Source organism: Tachypleus tridentatus, unplaced genomic scaffold, assembly GCF_004210375.1.
Source record: "Tachypleus tridentatus isolate NWPU-2018 unplaced genomic scaffold, ASM421037v1 Hic_cluster_1, whole genome shotgun sequence".
Classification (NCBI taxonomy): Eukaryota; Metazoa; Arthropoda; class Merostomata; order Xiphosura; family Limulidae; genus Tachypleus; species Tachypleus tridentatus.
Genome location: NW_027467777.1, coordinates 25,757,780 through 25,781,364, shown reverse-complemented (window position 1 = coordinate 25,781,364; position 23,585 = coordinate 25,757,780). Strand labels below are relative to the sequence as shown.

Below are 23,585 nucleotides of genomic sequence, written 5' to 3'. Positions count from 1 at the left end.
AATGATGTAGTGTTATGTAACCAGATAAAGAACACTGATGTAGTGTTAGGTAACTAGACAGGCAATAATGATGTAGTGTTAAGTTACCAGATAAAGAACACTGATGTTGTGTTAGGTAAGTACATTAAAAATAATGGTGTAGTGTTAAGTACGTAGATAAAACATAATGTTGAAGTGAAACTGAAATTTGTGGTTTATTTTGTAGAGGACACGAACCCTGATCTTTAGAAGAATCATCACTGATACCGACGTCACAAGTTCTTCTGTGTTTTATAATAGTTTTGTGTCACTTTCTTCACGATTTTCTGATTAACTTTCTTGGACCATGTCCTTCATAGACGTGAAAGATTATCTTCTACTTATTGTACCACTTGGACCTACTTGTCTGGACTAACCATGTGTAGGTAGTGGATCCACTTTTCTAGACTAAAGACGTGTAGATAGTGGATTCAACTATCTGGACTAACCACGTGTCGGTAACGGATGCACTTGTTTAGAATAACATTGTGTAGGTTGTATACTCGGTCGTGAGGCTTGCCAAAACTGACAATGTCCGTTGTCATGGTTACTCCAGCCGCCCGGGAAGCTAGAGTGAATTATGCTAATATGCACACCGGTGGTCAGCTTCTCAGCACGGGTGTCCGAAAAATGGATAACAATTGTTTACAGGACACAATACAAAACTCGCTGGTTTTGGATCGCGTGTATTCTGAGCTTGAGCGACACCTATTGGCCGCAGAGTGCGATAAGAGCGTCTCATACACAACTTATCACCCCTACTCAGAGAATAAACCGGAGATCCAGGAAGTTCAAACCAGAAAAGTTTCTCTTACGCCCTCTGTGGCTGGTTGTAACTATATATACAGCCTGGAGACACGTGATGCTAAACCGAACTCATTACTAACATGCACCATTTCACGAGACAGAGAACTTTCCACGAGCGTGGAACCCCCAGCAGAAACGACTGTCGTTCTTTCTTCTAGTGAAACACCGTGTCTCCAGCCACTCTGTCAGGGGTGCACGAACCAAAGGAGCAGTGGCATCGCTGAGGTCGCCACTGGCTCTATGCGGGTCAATGGAGCTATCCGACCTTCCAAAGAGTTACGTAAATCTGTGTCTTCAGAGTGCAGCTCGTCTTCAATGAAAACACAGCCGCATAACCAGACGGAGGGCGAGAACGTCCTCGTGGGAGTAAATATTGAGAACTCACGGTATACCCAGGAGAAGAAGCCCACGTCGGGCTTTCACAAGCCCAGTGTGGGCTATCGGCTGGGAAGAAGGAAAGCTCTCTTCGAGAGAAGAAAACGGATAAGTGACTATTCTTTAGGGATGGCCATGTTTGGAGTTGGAATGATGGTTGTAGAAACGGAATTATCTGGTGCTGGAGTATATACCAAGGTGAGGTGCACCATTTCATTATCCACCAGGTATATATTAGTTAAAATGGTTGTACTATTTCATCATCAACCTGGGTTACACGAGTTAAAATGTTTGTATTATTTCATCATCAACCTGGGTTACATTAGTTAAAATGGTTGTATTATTTCATCATCCACCTGGGTGACATCAGTTAAAATAGTTGTACTATTTCATCATCAACCTGGGCTACGTCAGTTAATAAGGTTGTATTATTTCATCATCAACCTGGGTTACATGAGTTAAAATGGTTGTATTATTTCATCATCAACCTGGGCTACATCAGTTAAAATGGTTGTATTATTTCATCATCAACTTGGGTTACATGAGTTAAAATGTTTGTATTATTTCATCATCAACCTGGGCTACATTAGCTAAAATGGATGTATTCAAGCAAAGCACCAATTTTGTTCAATAAGTTCAATATTCAGATCTTCCTCTCATATTTATTGAATCTACATTTGATTTACCATTTATAGGAATATTACAAGAATAAAAAAACCAGTGGTTTAGTGTAAAGTGTTTACTGTAAAATAGAAACCAGTGGTTTAGTGCAGAATGTTTAGTGTAAAATAAAAATCAGTGTTTAGTGTAAAATGTTTAATGTAAAATAGAAACCAGTGGTTTAGTGTAAAGTGTTTAGTGTAAAATAAAAACCAATGGTTTAGTGAAAAGTGTATAGTGTAAAATGGAAACCAGTGGTGTAGTGCAAAGTGTTTAGTGTAAAATAAAAACCAGTGGTGTAGTGCAAAGTGTTTAGCGTAAAATAGAAACTAGTGGTGTAGTGCAAAGTGTTTAGCGTAAAATAGAAACCAGTGGTTTTGTGCAAAGTGTTTAGTGTAAAATAAAAACCAGTAGTGTAAAGTGTTTAGCGTAAAATAGAAACCAGCGGTTTAGTGCAAAGTGTTTAGTGTAAAATAGAAACCAGTGGATTAGTGTAAAGTGTTTAGGTTAAAATAGAAACCAGTGGTTTAGTGTAAAGTGTTTAGTAAAATAGAAACCAGTGGTTTAGTGTAAAGTGTTTAGCGTAAAATAGAAACCAGCGGTTTAGTGTAAAGTGTTTAGTGTAAAATAGAAACCAGTGGTTTAGTGTAAAGAGTTAAGTGTAAAATAGAAACCAGTGATTTAGTGAAACGTGTTTAGCGTAAAATAGAAACCAGTGGATTAGTGTAAAGTGCTCAGTGTAAAATAGAAACCAATGGTTTTGTGTAAAATAAAACCAGCAGTTTAGTGTAAAGTGTTTAGTGTAAAATAGAAACCAGTGGTTTAGTGTAAAGTGCTTAGTGTAAAGGAAACCAGTTATGTAGTGCAAAGTGTTTAGTGTAAAATAGAAACCAGTGGTTTAGTGTAAAGTGTTTAGTGTATAATAGAAACCAGTGGTTTAGTGTAAAGTGTTTAGCATAAAATAGAAACCAGTGGTTTAGTGTAAAGTGTTTAGTGTAAAATAGAAACAAATGTTTAGTGTAAAGTGTTTAGTGTAAAATAGAAACCAGTGGTTTTAGTGCAAAGTGTTTAGCGTAAAATAGAAACCAGTGATTTAGTGAAACGTGTTTAGCGTAAAATAGAAACCAGTGGTTTAGTGTAAAGTGCTTAGTGTAAAAAAGTAAACCAGTAGTGTAGTACAAAGTGTTTAGTGTAAAATAGAAACCAATTGTTTGTGTAAAGTGTTTAGCGTAAAATAGAAACCAGCAGTTTAGTGCAAAGTGTTTAGTGTAAAATAGAAACCAGTGGATTAGTGTAAAGTGTTTAGGTTAAAATAGAAACCAGTGGTTTAGTGTAAAGTGTTTAGTAAAATAGAAACCAGTGGTTTAGTGTAAAGTGTTTAGCGTAAAATAGAAACCAGCGGTTTAGTGTAAAGTGTTTAGTGTAAAATAGAAACCAGTGGTTTAGTGTAAAGAGTTAAGTGTAAAATAGAAACCAGTGATTTAGTGAAACGTGTTTAACGTAAAATAGAAACCAGTGGATTAGTGTAAAGTGCTCAGTGTAAAATAGAAACCAATGGTTTTGTGTAAAATAAAAACCAGCGGTTTAGTGTAAAGTGTTTAGTGTAAAATAGAAACCAGTGGTTTAGTGTAAAGTGCTTAGTGTAAAAAGGAAACCAGTTATGTAGTGCAAAGTGTTTAGTGTAAAATAGAAACCAGTGGTTTAGTGTAAAGTGTTTAGTGTATAATAGAAACCAGTGGTTTAGTGTAAAGTGTTTAGCATAAAATAGAAACCAGTGGTTTAGTGTAAAGTGTTTAGTGTAAAATAGAAACAAATGTTTAGTGTAAAGTGCTTAGTGTAAAAAGTAAACCAGTGGTTTAGTTCAAAGTGTTTAGTGTAAAATAGAAACCAGTGGTTTAGTGTAAAGTGTTTAGCGTAAAATAGAAACCAGTGGTTTAGTGTAAAGTGCTTAGTGTAAAAAGTAAACCAGTTATGTAGTGCAAAGTGTTTAGTGTAAAATATAAACCAGTGGTTTAGTGTATAATAGAAACCAGTGGTTTAGTGTAAAGTGTTTAGTGTAAAATAGAAACCAGTGGTTTAGTGTAAAGTGTTTACTGTAAAATAGAAACCAGTGGTTTAGTGCAGAAAGTTTAGTGTAAAATAAAAATCAGTGTTTAGTGTAAAGTGTTTAATGTAAAATATAAACCAGTGGTTTAGTGCAAAGTGTTTAGTGTAAACTAGAAACCAGTAAATTAGTGCAAAGTGTTTAGTGTAAAATAGAAACCAGTTGTTTAGTGTAAAGTGTTTAGTGTAAAATAAAAACCAATGGTTTAGTGAAAAGTGTATAGTGTAAAATGGAAACCAGTGGTGTAGTGCAAAGTGTTTAGTGTAAAATAAAAACCAGTGGTGTAGTGCAAAGTGTTTAGTGTAAAATAGAAACCAGTGGTTTAGTGTAAAATGGAAACCAGTGGTTTAGTGTACAGTGTTTAGCGTAAAATAGAAACCAGTGGTTTTGTGCAAAGTGTTTAGTGTAAAATAAAACCAGTAGTGTAAAGTGTTTAGCGTAAAATAGAAACCAGCGGTTTAGTGCAAAGTGTTTAGTGTAAAATAGAAACCAGTGGATTAGTGTAAAGTGTTTAGGTTAAAATAGAAACCAGTGGTTTAGTGTAAAGTGTTTAGTAAAATAAAAACCAGTGGTTTAGTGTAAAGTGTTTAGCGTAAAATAGAAACCAGCGGTTTAGTGTAAAGTGTTTAGCGTAAAATAGAAACCAGTGGTTTAGTGTAAAGAGTTAAGTGTAAATTAGAAACAAGTGGTTTAGTGTAAAGTGTTTAGTGTAAAATAGAAACCAGTGGATTAGTGTAAAGTGCTCAGTGTAAAATAGAAACCAATGGTTTTGTGTAAAATAAAAACCAGCGGTTTAGTGTAAAGTGTTTAGTGTAAAATAGAAACCAGTGGTTTAGTGTAAAGTGCTTAGTGTAAAAAGGAAACCAGTTATGTAGTGCAAAGTGTTTAGTGTAAAATAGAAACCAGTGGTTTAGTGTAAAGTGTTTAGTGTATAATAGAAACCAGTGGTTTAGTGTAAAGTGTTTAGCATAAAATAGAAATTAGTGGTTTAGTGTAAAGTGTTTAGTGTAAAATAGAAACAAATGTTTAGTGTAAAGTGTAAAATAGAAACCAGTGGTTTAGTGCAAAGTGTTTAGCGTAAAATAGAAACCAGTGGTTTAGTGAAACGTGTTTAGCGTAAAATAGAAACCAGTGGTTTAGTGTAAAGTGCTTAGTGTAAAATGGAAACCAGTAGTGTAGTACAAAGTGTTTAGTGTAAAATAGAAACCAATTGTTTGTGTAAAGTGTTTAATGTAGAATAGAAACCAGTGGTTTAGTTCAAAGTGTTTAGTGTAAAATAGACACCAGTGGTTTAGGGTAAAGTGTTTAGTGTAAAATAGAAACCAGTGGTTTAGTGTAAAGTGTTTAGCGTAAAATAGAAACCAGTGGTTTAGTGTAAAGTGCTTAGTGTAAAAAGTAAACCAGTTATGTAGTGCAAAGTGTTTAGTGTAAAATATAAACCAGTGGTTTAGTGTAAAGTGTTTAGTGTATAATAGAAACCAGTGGTTTAGTGCAAAGTGTTTAGCGTAAAATAGAAACCAGTGGTTTAGTGTAAAGTGTTTAGCGTAAAATAGAAACCAGTGGTTTAGTGTAAAGTGTTTAGCGTAAAATAGAAACCAGCGGTTTAGTGTAAAGTGTTTAGTGTAAAATAGAAACCAATTGTTTAGTGTAAAGTGTTTAGCGTAAAATAGAAACCAGTGGATTAGTGTAAAGTGTTTAGGTTAAAATAGAAACCAGTGGTTTAGTGTAAAGTGTTTAGCGTAAAATAGAAACCAGTGGTTTAGTGCAAAGTGTTTAGTGTAAAATAGAAACCAGTGGTTTAGTGTAAAGTGCTTAGTGTAAAATAGAAACCAATGGTTTAGTGTAAAATAAAAACCAGCGGTTTAGTGTAAAGTGTTTAGTGTAAAATAGAAACCAGTGGTTTAGTGTAAAGTGCTTAGTGTAAAAAGGAAACCAGTTATGTAGTGCAAAGTGTTTAGTGTAAAATAGAAACCAGTGGTTTAGTGTAAAGTGTTTAGTGTATGATAGAAACCAGTGGTTTAGTGTAAAGTGTTTAGCATAAAATAGAAACCAGTGGTTTAGTGTAAAGTGTTTAGTGTAAAATAGAAACCAATTGTTTAGTGTAAAGTGTTTAGTGTAAAATAGAAACCAGTGGTTTAGTGCAAAGTGTTTAGCGTAAAATAGAAACCAGTGATTTAGTGTAAAGTGTTTAGCGTAAAATAGAAACCAGTGGTTTAGTGTAAAGTGCTTAGTGTAAAATGGAAACCAGTAGTGTAGTACAAAGTGTTTAGTGTAAAATAGAAACCAATTGTTTGGGTAAAGTGTTTAATGTAGAATAGAAACCAGTGGTTTAGTGTACAGTGTTTAGCGTAAAATAGAAACCAGTGGTTTAGTTCAAAGTGTTTAGTGTAAAATAGACACCAGTGGTTTAGGGTAAAGTGTTTAGTGTAAAATAGAAACCAGTGGTTTAGTGTAAAGTTTTTAGCGTAAAATAGAAACCAGTGGTTTAGTGTAAAATAGAAACCAGTGGTTTAGTGTAAAGTGTTTAGTGTAAAATAAAAATCAGTGCTTTAGTGTAAAGTGTTTAGTATAAAATAGAAACCAGGTGTTTAGTGTAAAATAGAAACCAGTGGTTTAGTGGAAAGTGTTTAGTGTAAAATAGAAACCAGTGGTTTAATGGAAAGTGTTTAGTGTAAAATAGAAACCAGTGGTTTAATGGAAAGTGTTTAGTGTAAAATAGAAACCAGTAGTTTTGTGCAAAGTGTTTAGTGTAAAATAGAAACCAGTAGTTTTGTGCAAATTGTTTAGTGTAAAATAGAAACCAGTGGTTTAGTGTTCAGAATAAAATATAATCCAATGGTTTAGTGCAAAGTGTTTAGTGTAAAATAGAAACCAGATTATATATTATATATTATATATTATGCTCTTTCACACATAACAAGGAAATATTCAGTGTTACAGTTGAATAACCAGGTTTATTGCTCCTTCATAAAATATTGTATATTTAGCAGTCTGAACTGTGGTTATTGGTTCTTCATAAAATATTTAATATTTCGTAGACTGAACTATGTTTATTGGTGCTTCATGAGAAAATTGGATTTAAAACAACGTGCATGGGTTTAACTTGTACTATCAGAGAAATTTATTTAAACAATGTTCTTGGGTTTATCTTGTACTATAAGAGAACTGGGTTTGTTAATATGTTTGTATTGTTGTTTGGATGCAGGAAAGGATGTTTTAATAGTGCTTTTTGGTATACTAGTTTTTTTAATAGGTTTGTATTGTTTGGTTGCAGGAAAGTTTGTTTTAATAGTGGTTTTTGGTATATTAGTGTTTTTAATAGGTTTGTATTGTTGTTTGGATAAAGGAAAGTTTGTTTTAATAGTGCTTTTTGGTATACTAGTGTTTTTAATAGGTTTGTATTGTTGTTTGGATGCAGGAAAGTTTGTTTTAATAGTGCTTTATGGTATACTAGTGTTTTTAATTGATTTGTATTGTTGTTTGGATGCAGGAAAGTTAGTTTTAATAGTGCTTTTTGGTATACTAGTGTTTTTAATTGATTTGTATTGTTGTTTGGATGCAGGAAAGTTTGTTTTAATAGTGCTTTTTGGTACACTAGTGTTTTTAATAGGTTTGTATTGTTGTTTGTATGAAGGAAAGTTTGTTTTAATAGTGGTTTTTGGTATACTAGTGTTTTTAATAGGTTTGTATTGTTGTTTGGATGAAGGAAAGTTTGTTTTGATAGTGCTTTTTGGTATACTAGTGTTTTTAATAGGTTTGTATTGTTGTTTGGATGCAGGAAAGTTTGTTTTAATAGTGCTTTTTGGTATACTAGTGTTTTTAATTGATTTGTATTGTTGTTTGGACGTAGGAAAGTTTGTTTTAATAGTGCTTTTTGGTATACTAGTGTTTTTAATTGGTTTGTATTGTTGTTTGGATCCAGGAAAGTTTGTTTTAATAGTGCTTTTTGGTATACTGGTGTTTTTAATAGGTTTGTATTGTTTGGATGCAGGAAAGTTTGTTTTAATAGTGGTTTTTGGTATACTAGTGTTTTTAATATGTTTGTATTGTTGTTTGGATCCAGGAAAGTTTGTTTTGATAGTGCTTTTCTGTATACTAGTGTTTTTAATTGGTTTGTATTGTTGTTTGGATCCAGGAAAGTTTGTTTTAACAGTGCTTTTTGGTATACTAGTGTTTTTAATAGGTTTGTATTGTTGTTTGGATGCAGGAAAGTTTGTTTTAATAGTGTGCTTTTTTGTATACTAGTGTTTGTAACAGATTTGTATTGTTGTTTGGATGCAGGAAAGTTTGTTTTAATAGTGTTTTTAGTTGGTTTGTATTGTTGTTTGGATGCAGGAAAGTTTGTTTTAATAGTGTTTTTAGTTGGTTTGTATTGTTGTTTGGATGCAGGAAAGTTTGTTTTGATAGTGCTTTTTGGTATACTAGTGTTTTTAATTGATTTGTATTGTTGTTTGGAAGCAGGAAAGTTTGTTTTGATAGTGCTTTTTGGTATACTAGTGTTTTTAATTGATTTGTATTGTTGTTTGGATGCAGGAAAGTTTGTTTTGATAGTGTGCTTTTTTGTATACTAGTGTTTGTAACAGATTTGTATTGTTGTTTGGATGCAGGAAAGTTTGTTTTAATAGTGTTTTAGTTGGTTTGTATTGTTGTTTGGATGCAGGAAAGTTTGTTTTAATAGTGTTTTTAGTTGGTTTGTATTGTTGTTTGGATGCAGGAAAGTTTGTTTTGATAGTGCTTTTTGGTATACTAGTGTTTTTAATTGATTTGTATTGTTGTTTGGAAGCAGGAAAGTTTGTTTTGATAGTGCTTTTTGGTATACTAGTGTTTTTAGTTGGTTTGTATTGTTGTTTGGATGCAGGAAAGTTTGTTTTAATAGTGTTTTTAGTTGGTTTGTATTGTTGTTTGGATGCAGGAAAGTTTGTTTTGATAGTGCTTTTGGTATACTAGTGTTTTAATTGATTTGTATTGTTGTTTGGAAGCAGGAAAGTTTGTTTTGATAGTGCTTTTTGGTATACTAGTGTTTTTAATTGATTTGTATTGTTGTTTGGAAGCAGGAAAGTTTGTTTTGATAGTGCTTTTTGGTATACTAGTGTTTTTAATTGGTTTGTATTGTTGATTGGATGCAGAAAAGTTTGTTTTGATAGTGCTTTTTGGAATACTAGTGTTTTTAATTGATTTGTATTGTTGTTTGGATGAAGGAAAGTTTGTTTTGATAGTGCTTTTTGGTATACTAGTGTTTTTAATTGATTTGTATTGTTGTTTGGAAGCAGGAAAGTTTGTTTTGATAGTGCTTTTTGGTATACTAGTGTTTTTAATTGATTTGTATTGTTGTTTGGAAGCAGGAAAGTTTGTTTTGATAGTGCTTTTTGGTATACTAGTGTTTTTAATTGGTTTGTATTGTTGATTGGATGCAGAAAAGTTTGTTTTGATAGTGCTTTTTGGAATACTAGTGTTTTTAATTGATTTGTATTGTTGTTTGGATGAAGGAAAGTTTGTTTTGATAGTGGTTTTTGGTATACTAGTGTTTTTAATAGGTTTGTATTGTTGTTTGGATGAAGGAAAGTTTGTTTTGATAGTGCTTTTTGGTATACTAGTGTTTTTAATTGATTTGTATTGTTGTTTGGATGCAGGAAAGTTTGTTTTGATAGTGCTTTTTGGTATACTAGTGTTTTTAATTGATTTGTATTGTTGTTTGGATGAAGGAAAGTTTGTTTTAATAGTGCTTTTTGGTATACTAGTGTTTTTAATTGATTTGTATTGTTGTTTGGATGCAGGAAAGTTTGTTTTAATAGTGCTTTTTGGTTTACTAGTGTTTTTAATTGATTTGTATTGTTGTTTGGATGCAGGAAAGTTTGTTTTGATAGTGGTTTTTGGTATACTAGTGTTTTTAATTGATTTGTATTGTTGTTTGGATGCAGGAAAGTTTGTTTTGACAGTGCTTTTTGGTATACTAGTGTTTTTAATTGATTTGTATTGTTGTTTGGATGAAGGAAAGTTTGTTTTGATAGTGCTTTTTGGTATACTAGTGTTTTTAATAGGTTTGTATTGTTGTTTGGATGAAGGAAAGTTTGTTTTAATAGTGCTTTTTGGTATACTAGTGTTTTAATTGATTTGTATTGTTGTTTGGATGCAGGAAAGTTTGTTTTGATAGTGGTTTTTGGTATACTAGTGTTTTTAATTGATTTGTATTGTTGTTTGGATGCTGGAAAGTTTGTTTTGACAGTGCTTTTTGGTATACTAGTGTTTTTAATTGATTTGTATTGTTGTTTGGATGAAGGAAAGTTTGTTTTGATAGTGCTTTTTGGTATACTAGTGTTTTTAATAGGTTTGTATTGTTGTTTGGATGAAGGAAAGTTTGTTTTAATAGTGCTTTTTGGTATACTAGTGTTTTTAATTGATTTCTATTGTTGTTTGGATGCAGGAAAGTTTGTTTTGATAGTGGTTTTTGGTATACTAGTGTTTTTAATTGATTTGTATTGTTGTTTGGATGAAGGAAAGTTTGTTTTAATAGTGCTTTTTGGTATACTAGTGTTTTTAATTGATTTGTATTGTTGTTTGGATGCAGGAAAGTTTGTTTTGATAGTGGTTTTTGGTATACTAGTGATTTTAATTGATTTGTATTGTTGTTTGGATGCAGGAAAGTTTGTTTTGACAGTGCTTTTGGTATACTAGTGTTTTAATTGATTTGTATTGTTGTTTGGATGAAGGAAAGTTTGTTTGATAGTGCTTTTTTGGTATACTAGTGTTTTAATAGGTTTGTATTGTTGTTTGGATGAAGGAAAGTTTGTTTAATAGTGCTTTTGGTATACTAGTGTTTTTTAATTGATTTGTATTGTTGTTTGGATGCAGGAAAGTTTGTTTTGATAGTGGTTTTGGTATACTAGTGTTTTAATTGATTTGTATTGTTGTTTGGATGAAGGAAAGTTTGTTTTAATAGTGCTTTTGGTATACTAGTGTTTTTAATTGATTTGTATTGTTGTTTGGATGCAGGAAAGTTTGTTTTGATAGTGGTTTTGGTATACTAGTGTTTTTAATTGATTTGTATTGTTGTTTGGATGCAGGAAAGTTTGTTTTGACAGTGCTTTTTGGTATACTAGTGTTTTTAATTGATTTGTATTGTTGTTTGGATGAAGGAAAGTTTGTTTTGATAGTGCTTTTTGGTATACTAGTGTTTTTAATAGGTTTGTATTGTTGTTTGGATGAAGGAAAGTTTGTTTTAATAGTGCTTTTTGGTATACTAGTGTTTTTAATTGATTTGTATTGTTGTTTGGATGCAGGAAAGTTTGTTTTAATAGTGTTTTTAATTGATTTGTATTGTTGTTTGGATGAAGGAAAGTTTGTTTTAATAGTGCTTTTTGGTATACTAGTGTTTTTAATTGATTTGTATTGTTGTTTGGATGCAGGAAAGTTTGTTTTAATAGTGCTTTTTGGTATACTGGTGTTTTTAATTGATTTGTATTGTTGTTTGGATGCAGGAAAGTTTGTTTTGATAGTGGTTTTTGGTATACTAGTGTTTTTAATTGATTTGTATTGTTGTTTGGATGCAGGAAAATTTGTTTTAATAGTGCTTTTTGGTATACCAGTGTTTTTAATTGATTTGTATTGTTGTTTGGATGAAGGAAAGTTTGTTTTGATAGTGCTTTTTGGTATACTAGTGTTTTTAATTGATTTGTATTGTTGTTTGGATGCAGGAAAGTTTGTTTTGACAGTGCTTTTTGGTATACTAGTGTTTTTAATTGATTTGTATTGTTGTTTGGATGAAGGAAAGTTTGTTTTGATAGTGCTTTTTTGGTATACTAGTGTTTTAATAGGTTTGTATTGTTGTTTGGATGAAGGAAAGTTTGTTTTAATAGTGCTTTTTGGTATACTAGTGTTTTTAATTGATTTGTATTGTTGTTTGGATGCAGGAAAGTTTGTTTTAATAGTGTTTTTAATTGATTTGTATTGTTGTTTGGATGAAGGAAAGTTTGTTTTAATAGTGCTTTTTGGTATACTAGTGTTTTTAATTGATTTGTATTGTTGTTTGGATGCAGGAAAGTTTGTTTTAATAGTGCTTTTTGGTATACTGGTGTTTTTAATTGATTTGTATTGTTGTTTGGATGCAGGAAAGTTTGTTTTGATAGTGGTTTTTGGTATACTAGTGTTTTTAATTGATTTGTATTGTTGTTTGGATGCAGGAAAATTTGTTTTAATAGTGCTTTTTGGTATACCAGTGTTTTTAATTGATTTGTATTGTTGTTTGGATGAAGGAAAGTTTGTTTTGATAGTGCTTTTTGGTATACTAGTGTTTTTAATTGATTTGTATTGTTGTTTGGATGAAGGAAAGTTTGTTTTAATAGTGCTTTTTGGTATACTAGTGTTTTTAATTGATTTGTATTGTTGTTTGGATGTAGGAAAGTGTGTTTTAATAGTGCTTTTGGTATACTAGTGTTTTAATTGATTTGTATTGTTGTTTGGATGAAGGAAAGTTTGTTTTAATAGTGCTTTTTGGTATACTAGTGTTTTTAATAGGTTTGTATTGTTGTTTGGATGAAGGAAAGTTTGTTTTAATAGTGCTTTTTGGTATACTAGTGTTTTTAATTGATTTGTATTGTTGTTTGGATGCAGGAAAGTTTGTTTTGATAGTGGTTTTGGTATACTAGTGTTTTAATTGATTTGTATTGTTGTTTGGATGCAGGAAAGTTTGTTTTGACAGTGCTTTTGGTATACTAGTGTTTTAATTGATTTGTATTGTTGTTTGGATGAAGGAAAGTTTGTTTTGATAGCTTTTTTTGGTATACTAGTGTTTTAATAGGTTTGTATTGTTGTTTGGATGAAGGAAAGTTTGTTTTAATAGTGCTTTTTGGTATACTAGTGTTTTAATTGATTTCTATTGTTGTTTGGATGCAGGAAAGTTTGTTTTGATAGTGGTTTTGGTATACTAGTGTTTTTAATTGATTTGTATTGTTGTTTGGATGAAGGAAAGTTTGTTTTAATAGTGCTTTTTGGTATACTAGTGTTTTTAATTGATTTGTATTGTTGTTTGGATGCAGGAAAGTTTGTTTTGATAGTGGTTTTTGGTATACTAGTGTTTTTAATTGATTTGTATTGTTGTTTGGATGCAGGAAAGTTTGTTTTGACAGTGCTTTTTGGTATACTAGTGTTTTTAATTGATTTGTATTGTTGTTTGGATGAAGGAAAGTTTGTTTTGATAGTGCTTTTTGGTATACTAGTGTTTTTAATAGGTTTGTATTGTTGTTTGGATGAAGGAAAGTTTGTTTTAATAGTGCTTTTTGGTATACTAGTGTTTTTAATTGATTTGTATTGTTGTTTGGATGCAGGAAAGTTTGTTTTGATAGTGGTTTTTGGTATACTAGTGTTTTTAATTGATTTGTATTGTTGTTTGGATGAAGGAAAGTTTGTTTTAATAGTGCTTTTTGGTATACTAGTGTTTTTAATTGATTTGTATTGTTGTTTGGATGCAGGAAAGTTTGTTTTGATAGTGGTTTTTGGTATACTAGTGTTTTTAATTGATTTGTATTGTTGTTTGGATGCAGGAAAGTTTGTTTTGACAGTGCTTTTGGTATACTAGTGTTTTAATTGATTTGTATTGTTGTTTGGATGAAGGAAAGTTTGTTTTGATAGTGCTTTTTTGGTATACTAGTGTTTTTTAATAGGTTTGTATTGTTGTTTGGATGAAGGAAAGTTTGTTTTAATAGTGCTTTTGGTATACTAGTGTTTTAATTGATTTGTATTGTTGTTTGGATGCAGGAAAGTTTGTTTTAATAGTGTTTTTAATTGATTTGTATTGTTGTTTGGATGAAGGAAAGTTTGTTTTAATAGTGCTTTTTGGTATACTAGTGTTTTTAATTGATTTGTATTGTTGTTTGGATGCAGGAAAGTTTGTTTTAATAGTGCTTTTTGGTATACTGGTGTTTTTAATTGATTTGTATTGTTGTTTGGATGCAGGAAAGTTTGTTTTGATAGTGGTTTTTGGTATACTAGTGTTTTTAATTGATTTGTATTGTTGTTTGGATGCAGGAAAATTTGTTTTAATAGTGCTTTTTGGTATACCAGTGTTTTTAATTGATTTGTATTGTTGTTTGGATGAAGGAAAGTTTGTTTTGATAGTGCTTTTTGGTATACTAGTGTTTTAATTGATTTGTATTGTTGTTTGGATGCAGGAAAGTTTGTTTTGACAGTGCTTTTTTGGTATACTAGTGTTTTAATTGATTTGTATTGTTGTTTGGATGAAGGAAAGTTTGTTTTGATAGTGCTTTTTGGTATACTAGTGTTTTTAATAGGTTTGTATTGTTGTTTGGATGAAGGAAAGTTTGTTTTAATAGTGCTTTTTGGTATACTAGTGTTTTTAATTGATTTGTATTGTTGTTTGGATGCAGGAAAGTTTGTTTTAATAGTGTTTTTAATTGATTTGTATTGTTGTTTGGATGAAGGAAAGTTTGTTTTAATAGTGCTTTTGGTATACTAGTGTTTTTTTAATTGATTTGTATTGTTGTTTGGATGCAGGAAAGTTTGTTTTAATAGTGCTTTTTGGTATACTGGTGTTTTTAATTGATTTGTATTGTTGTTTGGATGCAGGAAAGTTTGTTTTGATAGTGGTTTTTGGTATACTAGTGTTTTTAATTGATTTGTATTGTTGTTTGGATGCAGGAAAATTTGTTTTAATAGTGCTTTTTGGTATACCAGTGTTTTTAATTGATTTGTATTGTTGTTTGGATGAAGGAAAGTTTGTTTTGATAGTGCTTTTTGGTATACTAGTGTTTTTAATTGATTTGTATTGTTGTTTGGATGAAGGAAAGTTTGTTTTAATAGTGCTTTTTGGTATACTAGTGTTTTTAATTGATTTGTATTGTTGTTTGGATGTAGGAAAGTGTGTTTTAATAGTGCTTTTTGGTATACTAGTGTTTTTAATTGATTTGTATTGTTGTTTGGATGAAGGAAAGTTTGTTTTAATAGTGCTTTTTGGTATACTAGTGTTTTTAATAGGTTTGTATTGTTGTTTGGATGGAGGAAAGTTTCTTTTGATACGATAGGCATGGTTTGACTACTGTTCCACCTTTTATTGTTTTTCCCTCAAGGCTTCTGTTTACTCAACTGCCGTGAAGACCCTAACGTCTGTTTCTACGGTCATTCTTCTTGGCCTTATTATCGCCTATCACGCTCTTGAGGTGCAGGTCAGTATATGACGTCTCTCACGAAAATAAATTTCTATCATTGGTGAACGTTTATAAAACCACTTATAGAACAAGTTTTAAGCGTACAATATATCGCTTCATATTTTGAATATCCAAAGTATATGCTAATTTTAAACTTTACAACAAATTAACCAATCACCAGTATATAATAAATAACAGATATGAAGCACTTCTGACGAGTTTCATTCTTAATAAATAACAGACATGAAGCACTTCAGACGAGTTGCATTCTTAATAAATAACAGATATGAAGCACTTCTGACGAGTTGCATTCTTAATAAATAACAGATATGAAGCACTTCAGACGAGTTGCATTCTTAATAAATAACATATATGAAGCACTTCTGACGAGTTGCATTCTTAATAAATAACAGATATGAAGCACTTCTGACGAGTTGCATTCTTAATAAATAACATATATGAAGCACTTCTGACGAGTTGCATTCTTAACCTATGGTTCACGAGATGTGAAACGTTCTTTGTGATATTTTAAAAGTTATTTAAGTTCTTCTTGATTGGACTAAAAACAAAACAATTTTCTAGAATATTCCTCAAGTTTAGTAACCAAACTCATTTATAATCGAGTTGCCAGCAAAAACGTCCGTTATTAAAAATAATAATACATATAACGTGAAACCGTCGCGCCATCTAACATAGAAATGTCCCAGCTAAACAATAAATACAGAAAACTCACAGGACATTATACACACACACGAGTTTGTGTTCAAGTCTCTGTTTATTCAGTTTTAAAAATAACTTGCCGACTTGATCTCTTAACGTTAAGTAGGGAATATAAATAGGTGACATTAATTTGTCACTTATTCACAAGGCTTTGTTTGCAAAGCTACTCGAGGGCTATCTGTGCTAGCCGTCGCTAATTTAGCAGTGTAAGACTAAAGGAAAGGCAGTTAATCATCACCACACACCGCCAACTCTTTTTACCAACGAATAGTGGGATTGACCATCACATTATAAAGTCCCCACAGCTGCCATTTCAGCATGTTTGGTGCGACGGGTATTCGAACCCGCGACCCTCGGATTACGGTTCGAACACTTTAGCCCACCTAGCCATGCTGGGTCTATTCACAGAGCCTTGAACTAGATCGAACAATCAGTGATGGTATATGACATATAGATCCTTTCTAGTCCTGTCTTTGTGCCAAACATATAACATATGACGAGTTCAGCGACTTGTTTGTTCGTTATTGTAATATATACCTGGACAACCTGTTTGTTTTACTGTTCTTTCAACGTTTACTATAACATTATGAATAAATTAACTTGACGTAAAACGTTTCGCAGGTTTATTGTTCGTTGTATGAGTAGACAGCTTGTTTATTTTATTACCTCCGGCACCAAAGGAAAACCAAGGTTATATTTTCACCCTTATGTATGTGTGTTTTTCAGAAACATGTCTTGAGAAACGACTCAATAGATTTGGACGAAAGTTGTTGTACATTTGGACTATGATTCAACTCAGAAACGGTCAATGTTTAGGACAAGATCAAAGGTCAGAGAAATGAAGTACACGTCATAATCACGTGATGTCCGTGATGACGAGAAAACCCACTTTAAATATAGAGAAAATTATATATTTGAAAATGAGACCCTATGAGCACGAAGATATCTGAGCTTTTTATTTTCTCAACTAACTACAGATCAGTTCACTCTTAAAGAAACAGAAATTAATAAATAAATATAATAATTAATAAACATTAATAAATATAATAAACATTTACAAATTTCGGTTTCTGAGTTTCGTACCTGGATCATACCTTTCTGTATTCTATGTAGGCCCGGAATGGCCAGATGCTTAGGGTACTGGTCTCGTAATCCGAGAGTCAATGGTTCGAATCCCCGTCGCACAAAACATCACTTACACTTGTTCAACAAAGTCTTATTTTAAACTTGTTCAACAAAGTCTTATATTACACTTGTTCAACAAAGTCTTATTTTACACTTGTTTAACAAAGTCTTATATTACAGTTGTTCAACAGTCTTATCTTACACTTGTTCAACAAAGTCTTATCTTACACTTGTTCAACAAAGTCTTATTTTACACTTGTTCAGCAAAGTCTTATCTTACACTTGTTTAACAAAGTCTTATCTTACACTTGTTCAACAGTCTTATTTTACACTTGTTCAACAAAGTCTTATTTTACACTTGTTTAACAAAGTCTTATCTTACACTTGTTCAACAAAGTCTTATCTTACACTTGTTCAACAAGGTCTTATCTTACACTTGTTCAACAAATTCTTATCTTACACTTGTTCATAAAAGTCTTATCTTACATTTGTTCAACAAAGTCTTATCTTACAGTTGTTCAACAAGGTCTTATCTTACACTTGTTCAACAAAATCTTATTTTACACTTGTTCAACAAAGTCTTATCTTACACTTGTTCAAAAAGTCTTATTTTACACTTGTTCAACAAAGTCTTATCTCACACTTGTTCAAAAAAGTCTTATTTTACACTTGTTCAGCAAAGTCTTATCTTACACTTGTTTAACAAAGTCTTATCTTACACTTGTTCAACAGTCTTATTTTACACTTGTTCAACAAAGTCTTATTTTACACTTGTTTAACAAAGTCTTATCTTACACTTGTTCAACAAAGTCTTATCTTACACTTGTTCAACAAGGTCTTATCTTACACTTGTTCAACAAATTCTTATCTTACACTTGTTCATAAAAGTCTTATCTTACATTTGTTCAACAAAGTCTTATCTTACACTTGTTCAACAAGGTCTTATCTTACACTTGTTCAACAAAATCTTATTTTACACTTGTTCAACAAAGTCTTATCTTACACTTGTTCAAAAAAGTCTTATTTTACACTTGTTCAACAAAGTCTTATCTCACACTTGTTCAAAAAAGTCTTATCTTACTCTTGTTCAACAAGGTCTTATCTTACACTTGTTCAACAAAGTCTTATCTTACACTTGTTCAACAAAGTCTTATATTACACTTGTTCAACAAAGTCTTATATTACACTTGTTCAAAAAAGTCTTATATTACACTTGTTCAACAGTCTTATTTTACACTTAATCAACAAAGTCTTATCTTACACTTGTTCAACAGTCTTATTTTTTTCACTTGTTCAACAAAGTCTTATCTTACACTTGTCCCACAAAGTCTTATTTTACACTTGTTCAACAAAGTCTTATCTTACACTTGTTCAACAAGGTCTTATCTTACACTTGTTCAAAAAAGTCTTATTTTACACTTGTTCAGCAAAGTCTTATCTTACACTTGTTTAACAAAGTCTTATCTTACACTTGTTCAACAGTCTTATCTTACACTTGTTCAATAAAGTCTTATCTTACACTTGTTCAACAGTCTTATCTTACACTTGTTCAACAAAGTCTTATCTTACACTTGTTTAACAAAGTCTTATCTTACACTTGTTCAACAAAGTCTTATCTTACTCTTGTTCAACAAAGTCTTATCTTACACTTGTTCAACAGTCTTATTTTACACTTGTTCAACAAAGTCTTATCTTACACTTGTTCAACAAAGTCTTATCTTACACTTGTTCAACAGTCTTATTTTACACTTGTTCAACAAAGTCTTATCTTACACTTGTTCAACAAAGTCTTATTTTACACTTGTTTAACAAAGTCTTATTTTACACTTGTTTAACAAAGTCTTATCTTACACTTGTTCAACAAAGTCTTATTTTACACTTGTTCAACAAAGTCTTATATTACACTTGTTCAACAGTCTTATCTTACACTTGTTCAACAAAGTCTTATCTTACACTTGTTCAACAGTCTTATCTTACACTTGTTCAACAAAGTCTTATATTACACTTGTTCAACAAAGTCTTATCTTACTCTTGTTCAACAAAGTCTTATCTTACACTTGTTCAACAGTCTTATTTTACACTTGTTCAACAAAGTCTTATCTTACACTTGTTCAACAAAGTCTTATCTTACACTTGTTCAACAGTCTTATTTTACACTTGTTCAACAAAGTCTTATTTTACACTTGTTCAACAAAGTCTTATCTTACACTTGTTCAACAGTCATATTTTACACTTGTTCAACAAAGTCTTATCTTACACTTGTTCAACAAAGTCTTATCTTACACTTGTTCAACAGTCTTATTTTACACTTGCTCAACAAAGTCTTATATTACACTTGTTCAACAAAGTCTTATCTTACACTTGTTCAACAAAGTCTTATATTACACTTGTTCAACAAAGTCTTATCTTACACTTGTTTAACAAAGTCTTTTCTTACACTTGTTCAACAAAGTCTTATTTTACACTTGTTCAGCAAAGTCTTATATTACACTTGTTCAGCAAAGTCTTATCTTACACTTGTTCAACAAAGTCTTATCTTACACTTGTTCAACAAAGTCTTATATTACACTTGTTCAACAAGATCTTATATTACACTTGTTCAACAGTCTTATATTACACTTGTTCAGCAAAGTCTTATCTTACACTTGTTCAACAGTCTTATCTTACACTTGTTCAACAAAGTCTTATCTTACACTTGTTCAACAGTCTTATTTTACACTTGTTCAACAGTCTTATTTTACACTTGTTTAACAAAGTCTTATCTTACACTTGTTCAACAAAGTCTTTTCTTACACTTGTTCAACAAAGTCTTATCTTACACTTGTTCAACAGTCTTATTTTACACTTGTTCAACAAAGTCTTATTTTACACTTGTTCAACAAAGTCTTATTTTACACTTGTTCAACAGTCTTATCTTACACTTGTTCAACAATCTTATTTTACACTTGTTCAACAGTCTTATCTTACACTTGTTCAACAGTCTTATCTTACACTTGTTCAACAGTCTTATTTTACACTTGTTCAACAGTCTTATTTTACACTTGTTCAACAAAGTCTTATCTTACACTTGTTCAACAAAGTCTTATTTTACACTTGTTCAACAAAGTCTTATATTACACTTGTTCAACAAAGTCTTATTTTACACTTGTTCAACAAAGTCTTATATTACACTTGTTCAACAAAGTCTTATATTACACTTGTTCAACAGTCTTATCTTACACTTGTTCAACAAAGTCTTATCTTACACTTGTTCAACAAAGTCTTATTTTACACTTGTTCAGCAAAGTCTTATCTTACACTTGTTCAACAAAGTCTTATCTTACACTTGTTCAACAGTCTTATTTTACACTTGTTCAACAAAGTCTTATTTTACACTTGTTTAACAAAGTCTTATCTTACACTTGTTCAACAAAGTCTTATCTTACACTTGTTCAACAAGGTCTTATCTTACACTTGTTCAACAAAATCTTATTTTACACTTGTTCAACAAAGTCTTATCTTACACTTGTTCAAAAAGTCTTATTTTACACTTGTTCAACAAAGTCTTATCTTACACTTGTTCAACAGTCTTATCTTACTCTTGTTCAACAAGGTCTTATCTTACACTTGTTCAACAAAGTCTTATATTACACTTGTTCAACAAAGTCTTATATTACACTTGTTCAACAAAGTCTTATATTACACTTGTTCAACAGTCTTATTTTACACTTATTCAACAAAGTCTTATCTTACACTTGTTCAACAGTCTTATTTTTTTCACTTGTTCAACAAAGTCTTATCTTACACTTGTCCCACAAAGTCTTATTTTACACTTGTTCAACAAAGTCTTATCTTACACTTGTTCAAAAAAGTCTTATTTTACACTTGTTCAGCAAAGTCTTATCTTACACTTGTTCAACAAAGTCTTATCTTACACTTGTTCAACAAAGTCTTATTTTACACTTGTTCAATAAAGTCTTATCTTACACTTGTTCAACAGTCTTATCTTACACTTGTTCAACAAAGTCTTATCTTACACTTGTTTAACAAAGTCTTATCTTACACTTGTTCAGCAAAGTCTTATCTTACTCTTGTTCAACAAAGTCTTATCTTACACTTGTTCAACAGTCTTATTTTACACTTGTTCAACAAAGTCTTATCTTACACTTGTTCAACAAAGTCTTATCTTACACTTGTTCAACAGTCTTATTTTACACTTGTTCAACAAAGTCTTATTTTACACTTGTTCAACAAAGTCTTATCTTACACTTGTTCAACAAAGTCTTATTTTACACTTGTTCAACAAAGTCTTATTTTACACTTGTTCAACAAAGTCTTATCTTACACTTGTTCAACAAAGTCTTATTTTACACTTGTTTAACAAAGTCTTATATTACACTTGTTCAACAGTCTTATCTTACACTTGTTCAACAAAGTCTTATCTTACACTTGTTCAACAGTCTTATCTTACACTTGTTCAACAAAGTCTTATATTACACTTGTTCAACAAAGTCTTATCTTACACTTGTTCAACAAAGTCTTATATTACACTTGTTCAACAAAGTCTTATCTTACACTTGTTCAACAAAGTCTTATCTTACACTTGTTCAACAGTCTTATTTTACACTTGTTCAACAAAGTCTTATCTTACACTTGTTCAACAAAGTCTTATCTTACACTTGTTCAACAGTCTTATTTTACACTTGTTCAACAAAGTCTTATCTTACACTTGTTCAACAAAGTCTTATCTTACACTTGTTCAACAGTCTTATTTTACACTTGCTCAACAAAGTCTTATATTACACTTGTTCAACAAAGTCTTATCTTACACTTGTTCAACAAAGTCTTATATTACACTTGTTCAACAAAGTCTTATCTTACACTTGTTTAACAAAGTCTTATCTTACACTTGTTCAACAAAGTCTTATTTTACACTTGTTCAGCAAAGTCTTATATTACACTTGTTCAACAAATTCTTATCTTACACTTGTTCAACAAGGTCTTATCTTACACTTGTTCAACAAAGTCTTATATTACACTTGTTCAACAAGATCTTATATTACACTTGTTCAACAAAGTCTTATATTACACTTGTTCAACAAAGTCTTATCTTACACTTGTTCAACAGTCTTATCTTACACTTGTTCAACAAAGTCTTATCTTACACTTGTTCAACAAAGTCTTATCTTACACTTGTTCAACAGTCTTATTTTACACTTGTTCAACAGTCTTATTTTACACTTGTTCAACAAAGTCTTATCTTACACTTGTTCAACAAAGTCTTTTCTTACACTTGTTCAACAAAGTCTTATCTTACACTTGTTCAACAGTCTTATTTTACACTTGTTCAACAAAGTCTTATTTTACACTTGTTTAACAAAGTCTTATTTTACACTTGTTTAACAAAGTCTTATTTTACACTTGTTCAACAGTCTTATCTTACACTTGTTCAACAAAGTCTTATATTACACTTGTTCAACAAAGTCTTATCTTACACTTGTTTAACAAAGTGTTTTCTTACACTTGTTCAACAAAGTCTTACTTTACACTTGTTCAGCAAAGTCTTATATTACACTTGTTCAACAAATTCTTATCTTACACTTGTTCAACAAGGTCTTATCTTACACTTGTTCAACAAAGTCTTATATTACACTTGTTCAACAAGATCTTATATTACACTTGTTCAACAGTCTTATATTACACTTGTTCAGCAAAGTCTTATCTTACACTTGTTCAACAGTCTTATCTTACACTTGTTCAACAAAGTCTTATCTTACACTTGTTCAACAGTCTTATTTTACACTTGTTCAACAGTCTTATTTTACACTTGTTTAACAAAGTCTTATCTTACACTTGTTCAACAAAGTCTTTTCTTACACTTGTTCAACAAAGTCATATCTTACACTTGTTCAACAGTCTTATTTTACACTTGTTCAACAAAGTCTTATTTACACTTGTTTAACAAAGTCTTATTTTACACTTGTTCAACAGTCTTATCTTTACACTTGTTCAACAATCTTATTTTACACTTGTTCAACAGTCTTATCTTACACTTGTTCAACAGTCTTATCTTACACTTGTTCAACAGTCTTATTTTACACTTGTTCAACAGTCTTATTTTACACTTGTTCAACAAAGTCTTATCTTACACTTGTTCAACAAAGTCTTATTTTACACTTGTTCAACAAAGTCTTATATTACACTTGTTCAACAAAGTCTTATTTTACACTTGTTTAACAAAAGTCTTATATTACACTTGTTCAACAAAGTCTTATATTACACTTGTTCAACAGTCTTATCTTACACTTGTTCAACAAAGTCTTATCTTACACTTGTTCAACAAAGTCTTATTTTACACTTGTTCAACAAAGTCTTATCTTACACTTGTTCAACAAAGTCTTATCTCACACTTGTTCAACAGTCTTATTTTACACTTGTTCAACAAAGTCTTATTTTACACTTGTTTAACAAAGTCTTATCTTACACTTGTTCAACAAAGTCTTATCTTACACTTGTTCAACAAGGTCTTATCTTACACTTGTTCAACAAAATCTTATTTTTACACTTGTTCAACAAAGTCTTATCTTACACTTGTTCAACAGTCTTATTTTACACTTGTTCAACAAAGTCTTATCTTGTTC

The 23,585-nt window shown here is 31.0% G+C and overlaps 1 protein-coding gene across 1 annotated transcript; it reads left to right on the top strand.

The window, feature by feature from the left end:
* Positions 1–561: 561 nt before the first annotated feature.
* Positions 562–16,629, top strand: LOC143241730 (uncharacterized). The gene is made up of 3 exons (XM_076484955.1): positions 562–1,398; positions 15,043–15,138; positions 16,567–16,629. The coding sequence occupies exons 1-3, from the start codon at positions 562–564 to the stop codon at positions 16,627–16,629; spliced, it is 996 nt and encodes a 331-aa protein (XP_076341070.1).
* Positions 16,630–23,585: the final 6,956 nt, after the last annotated feature.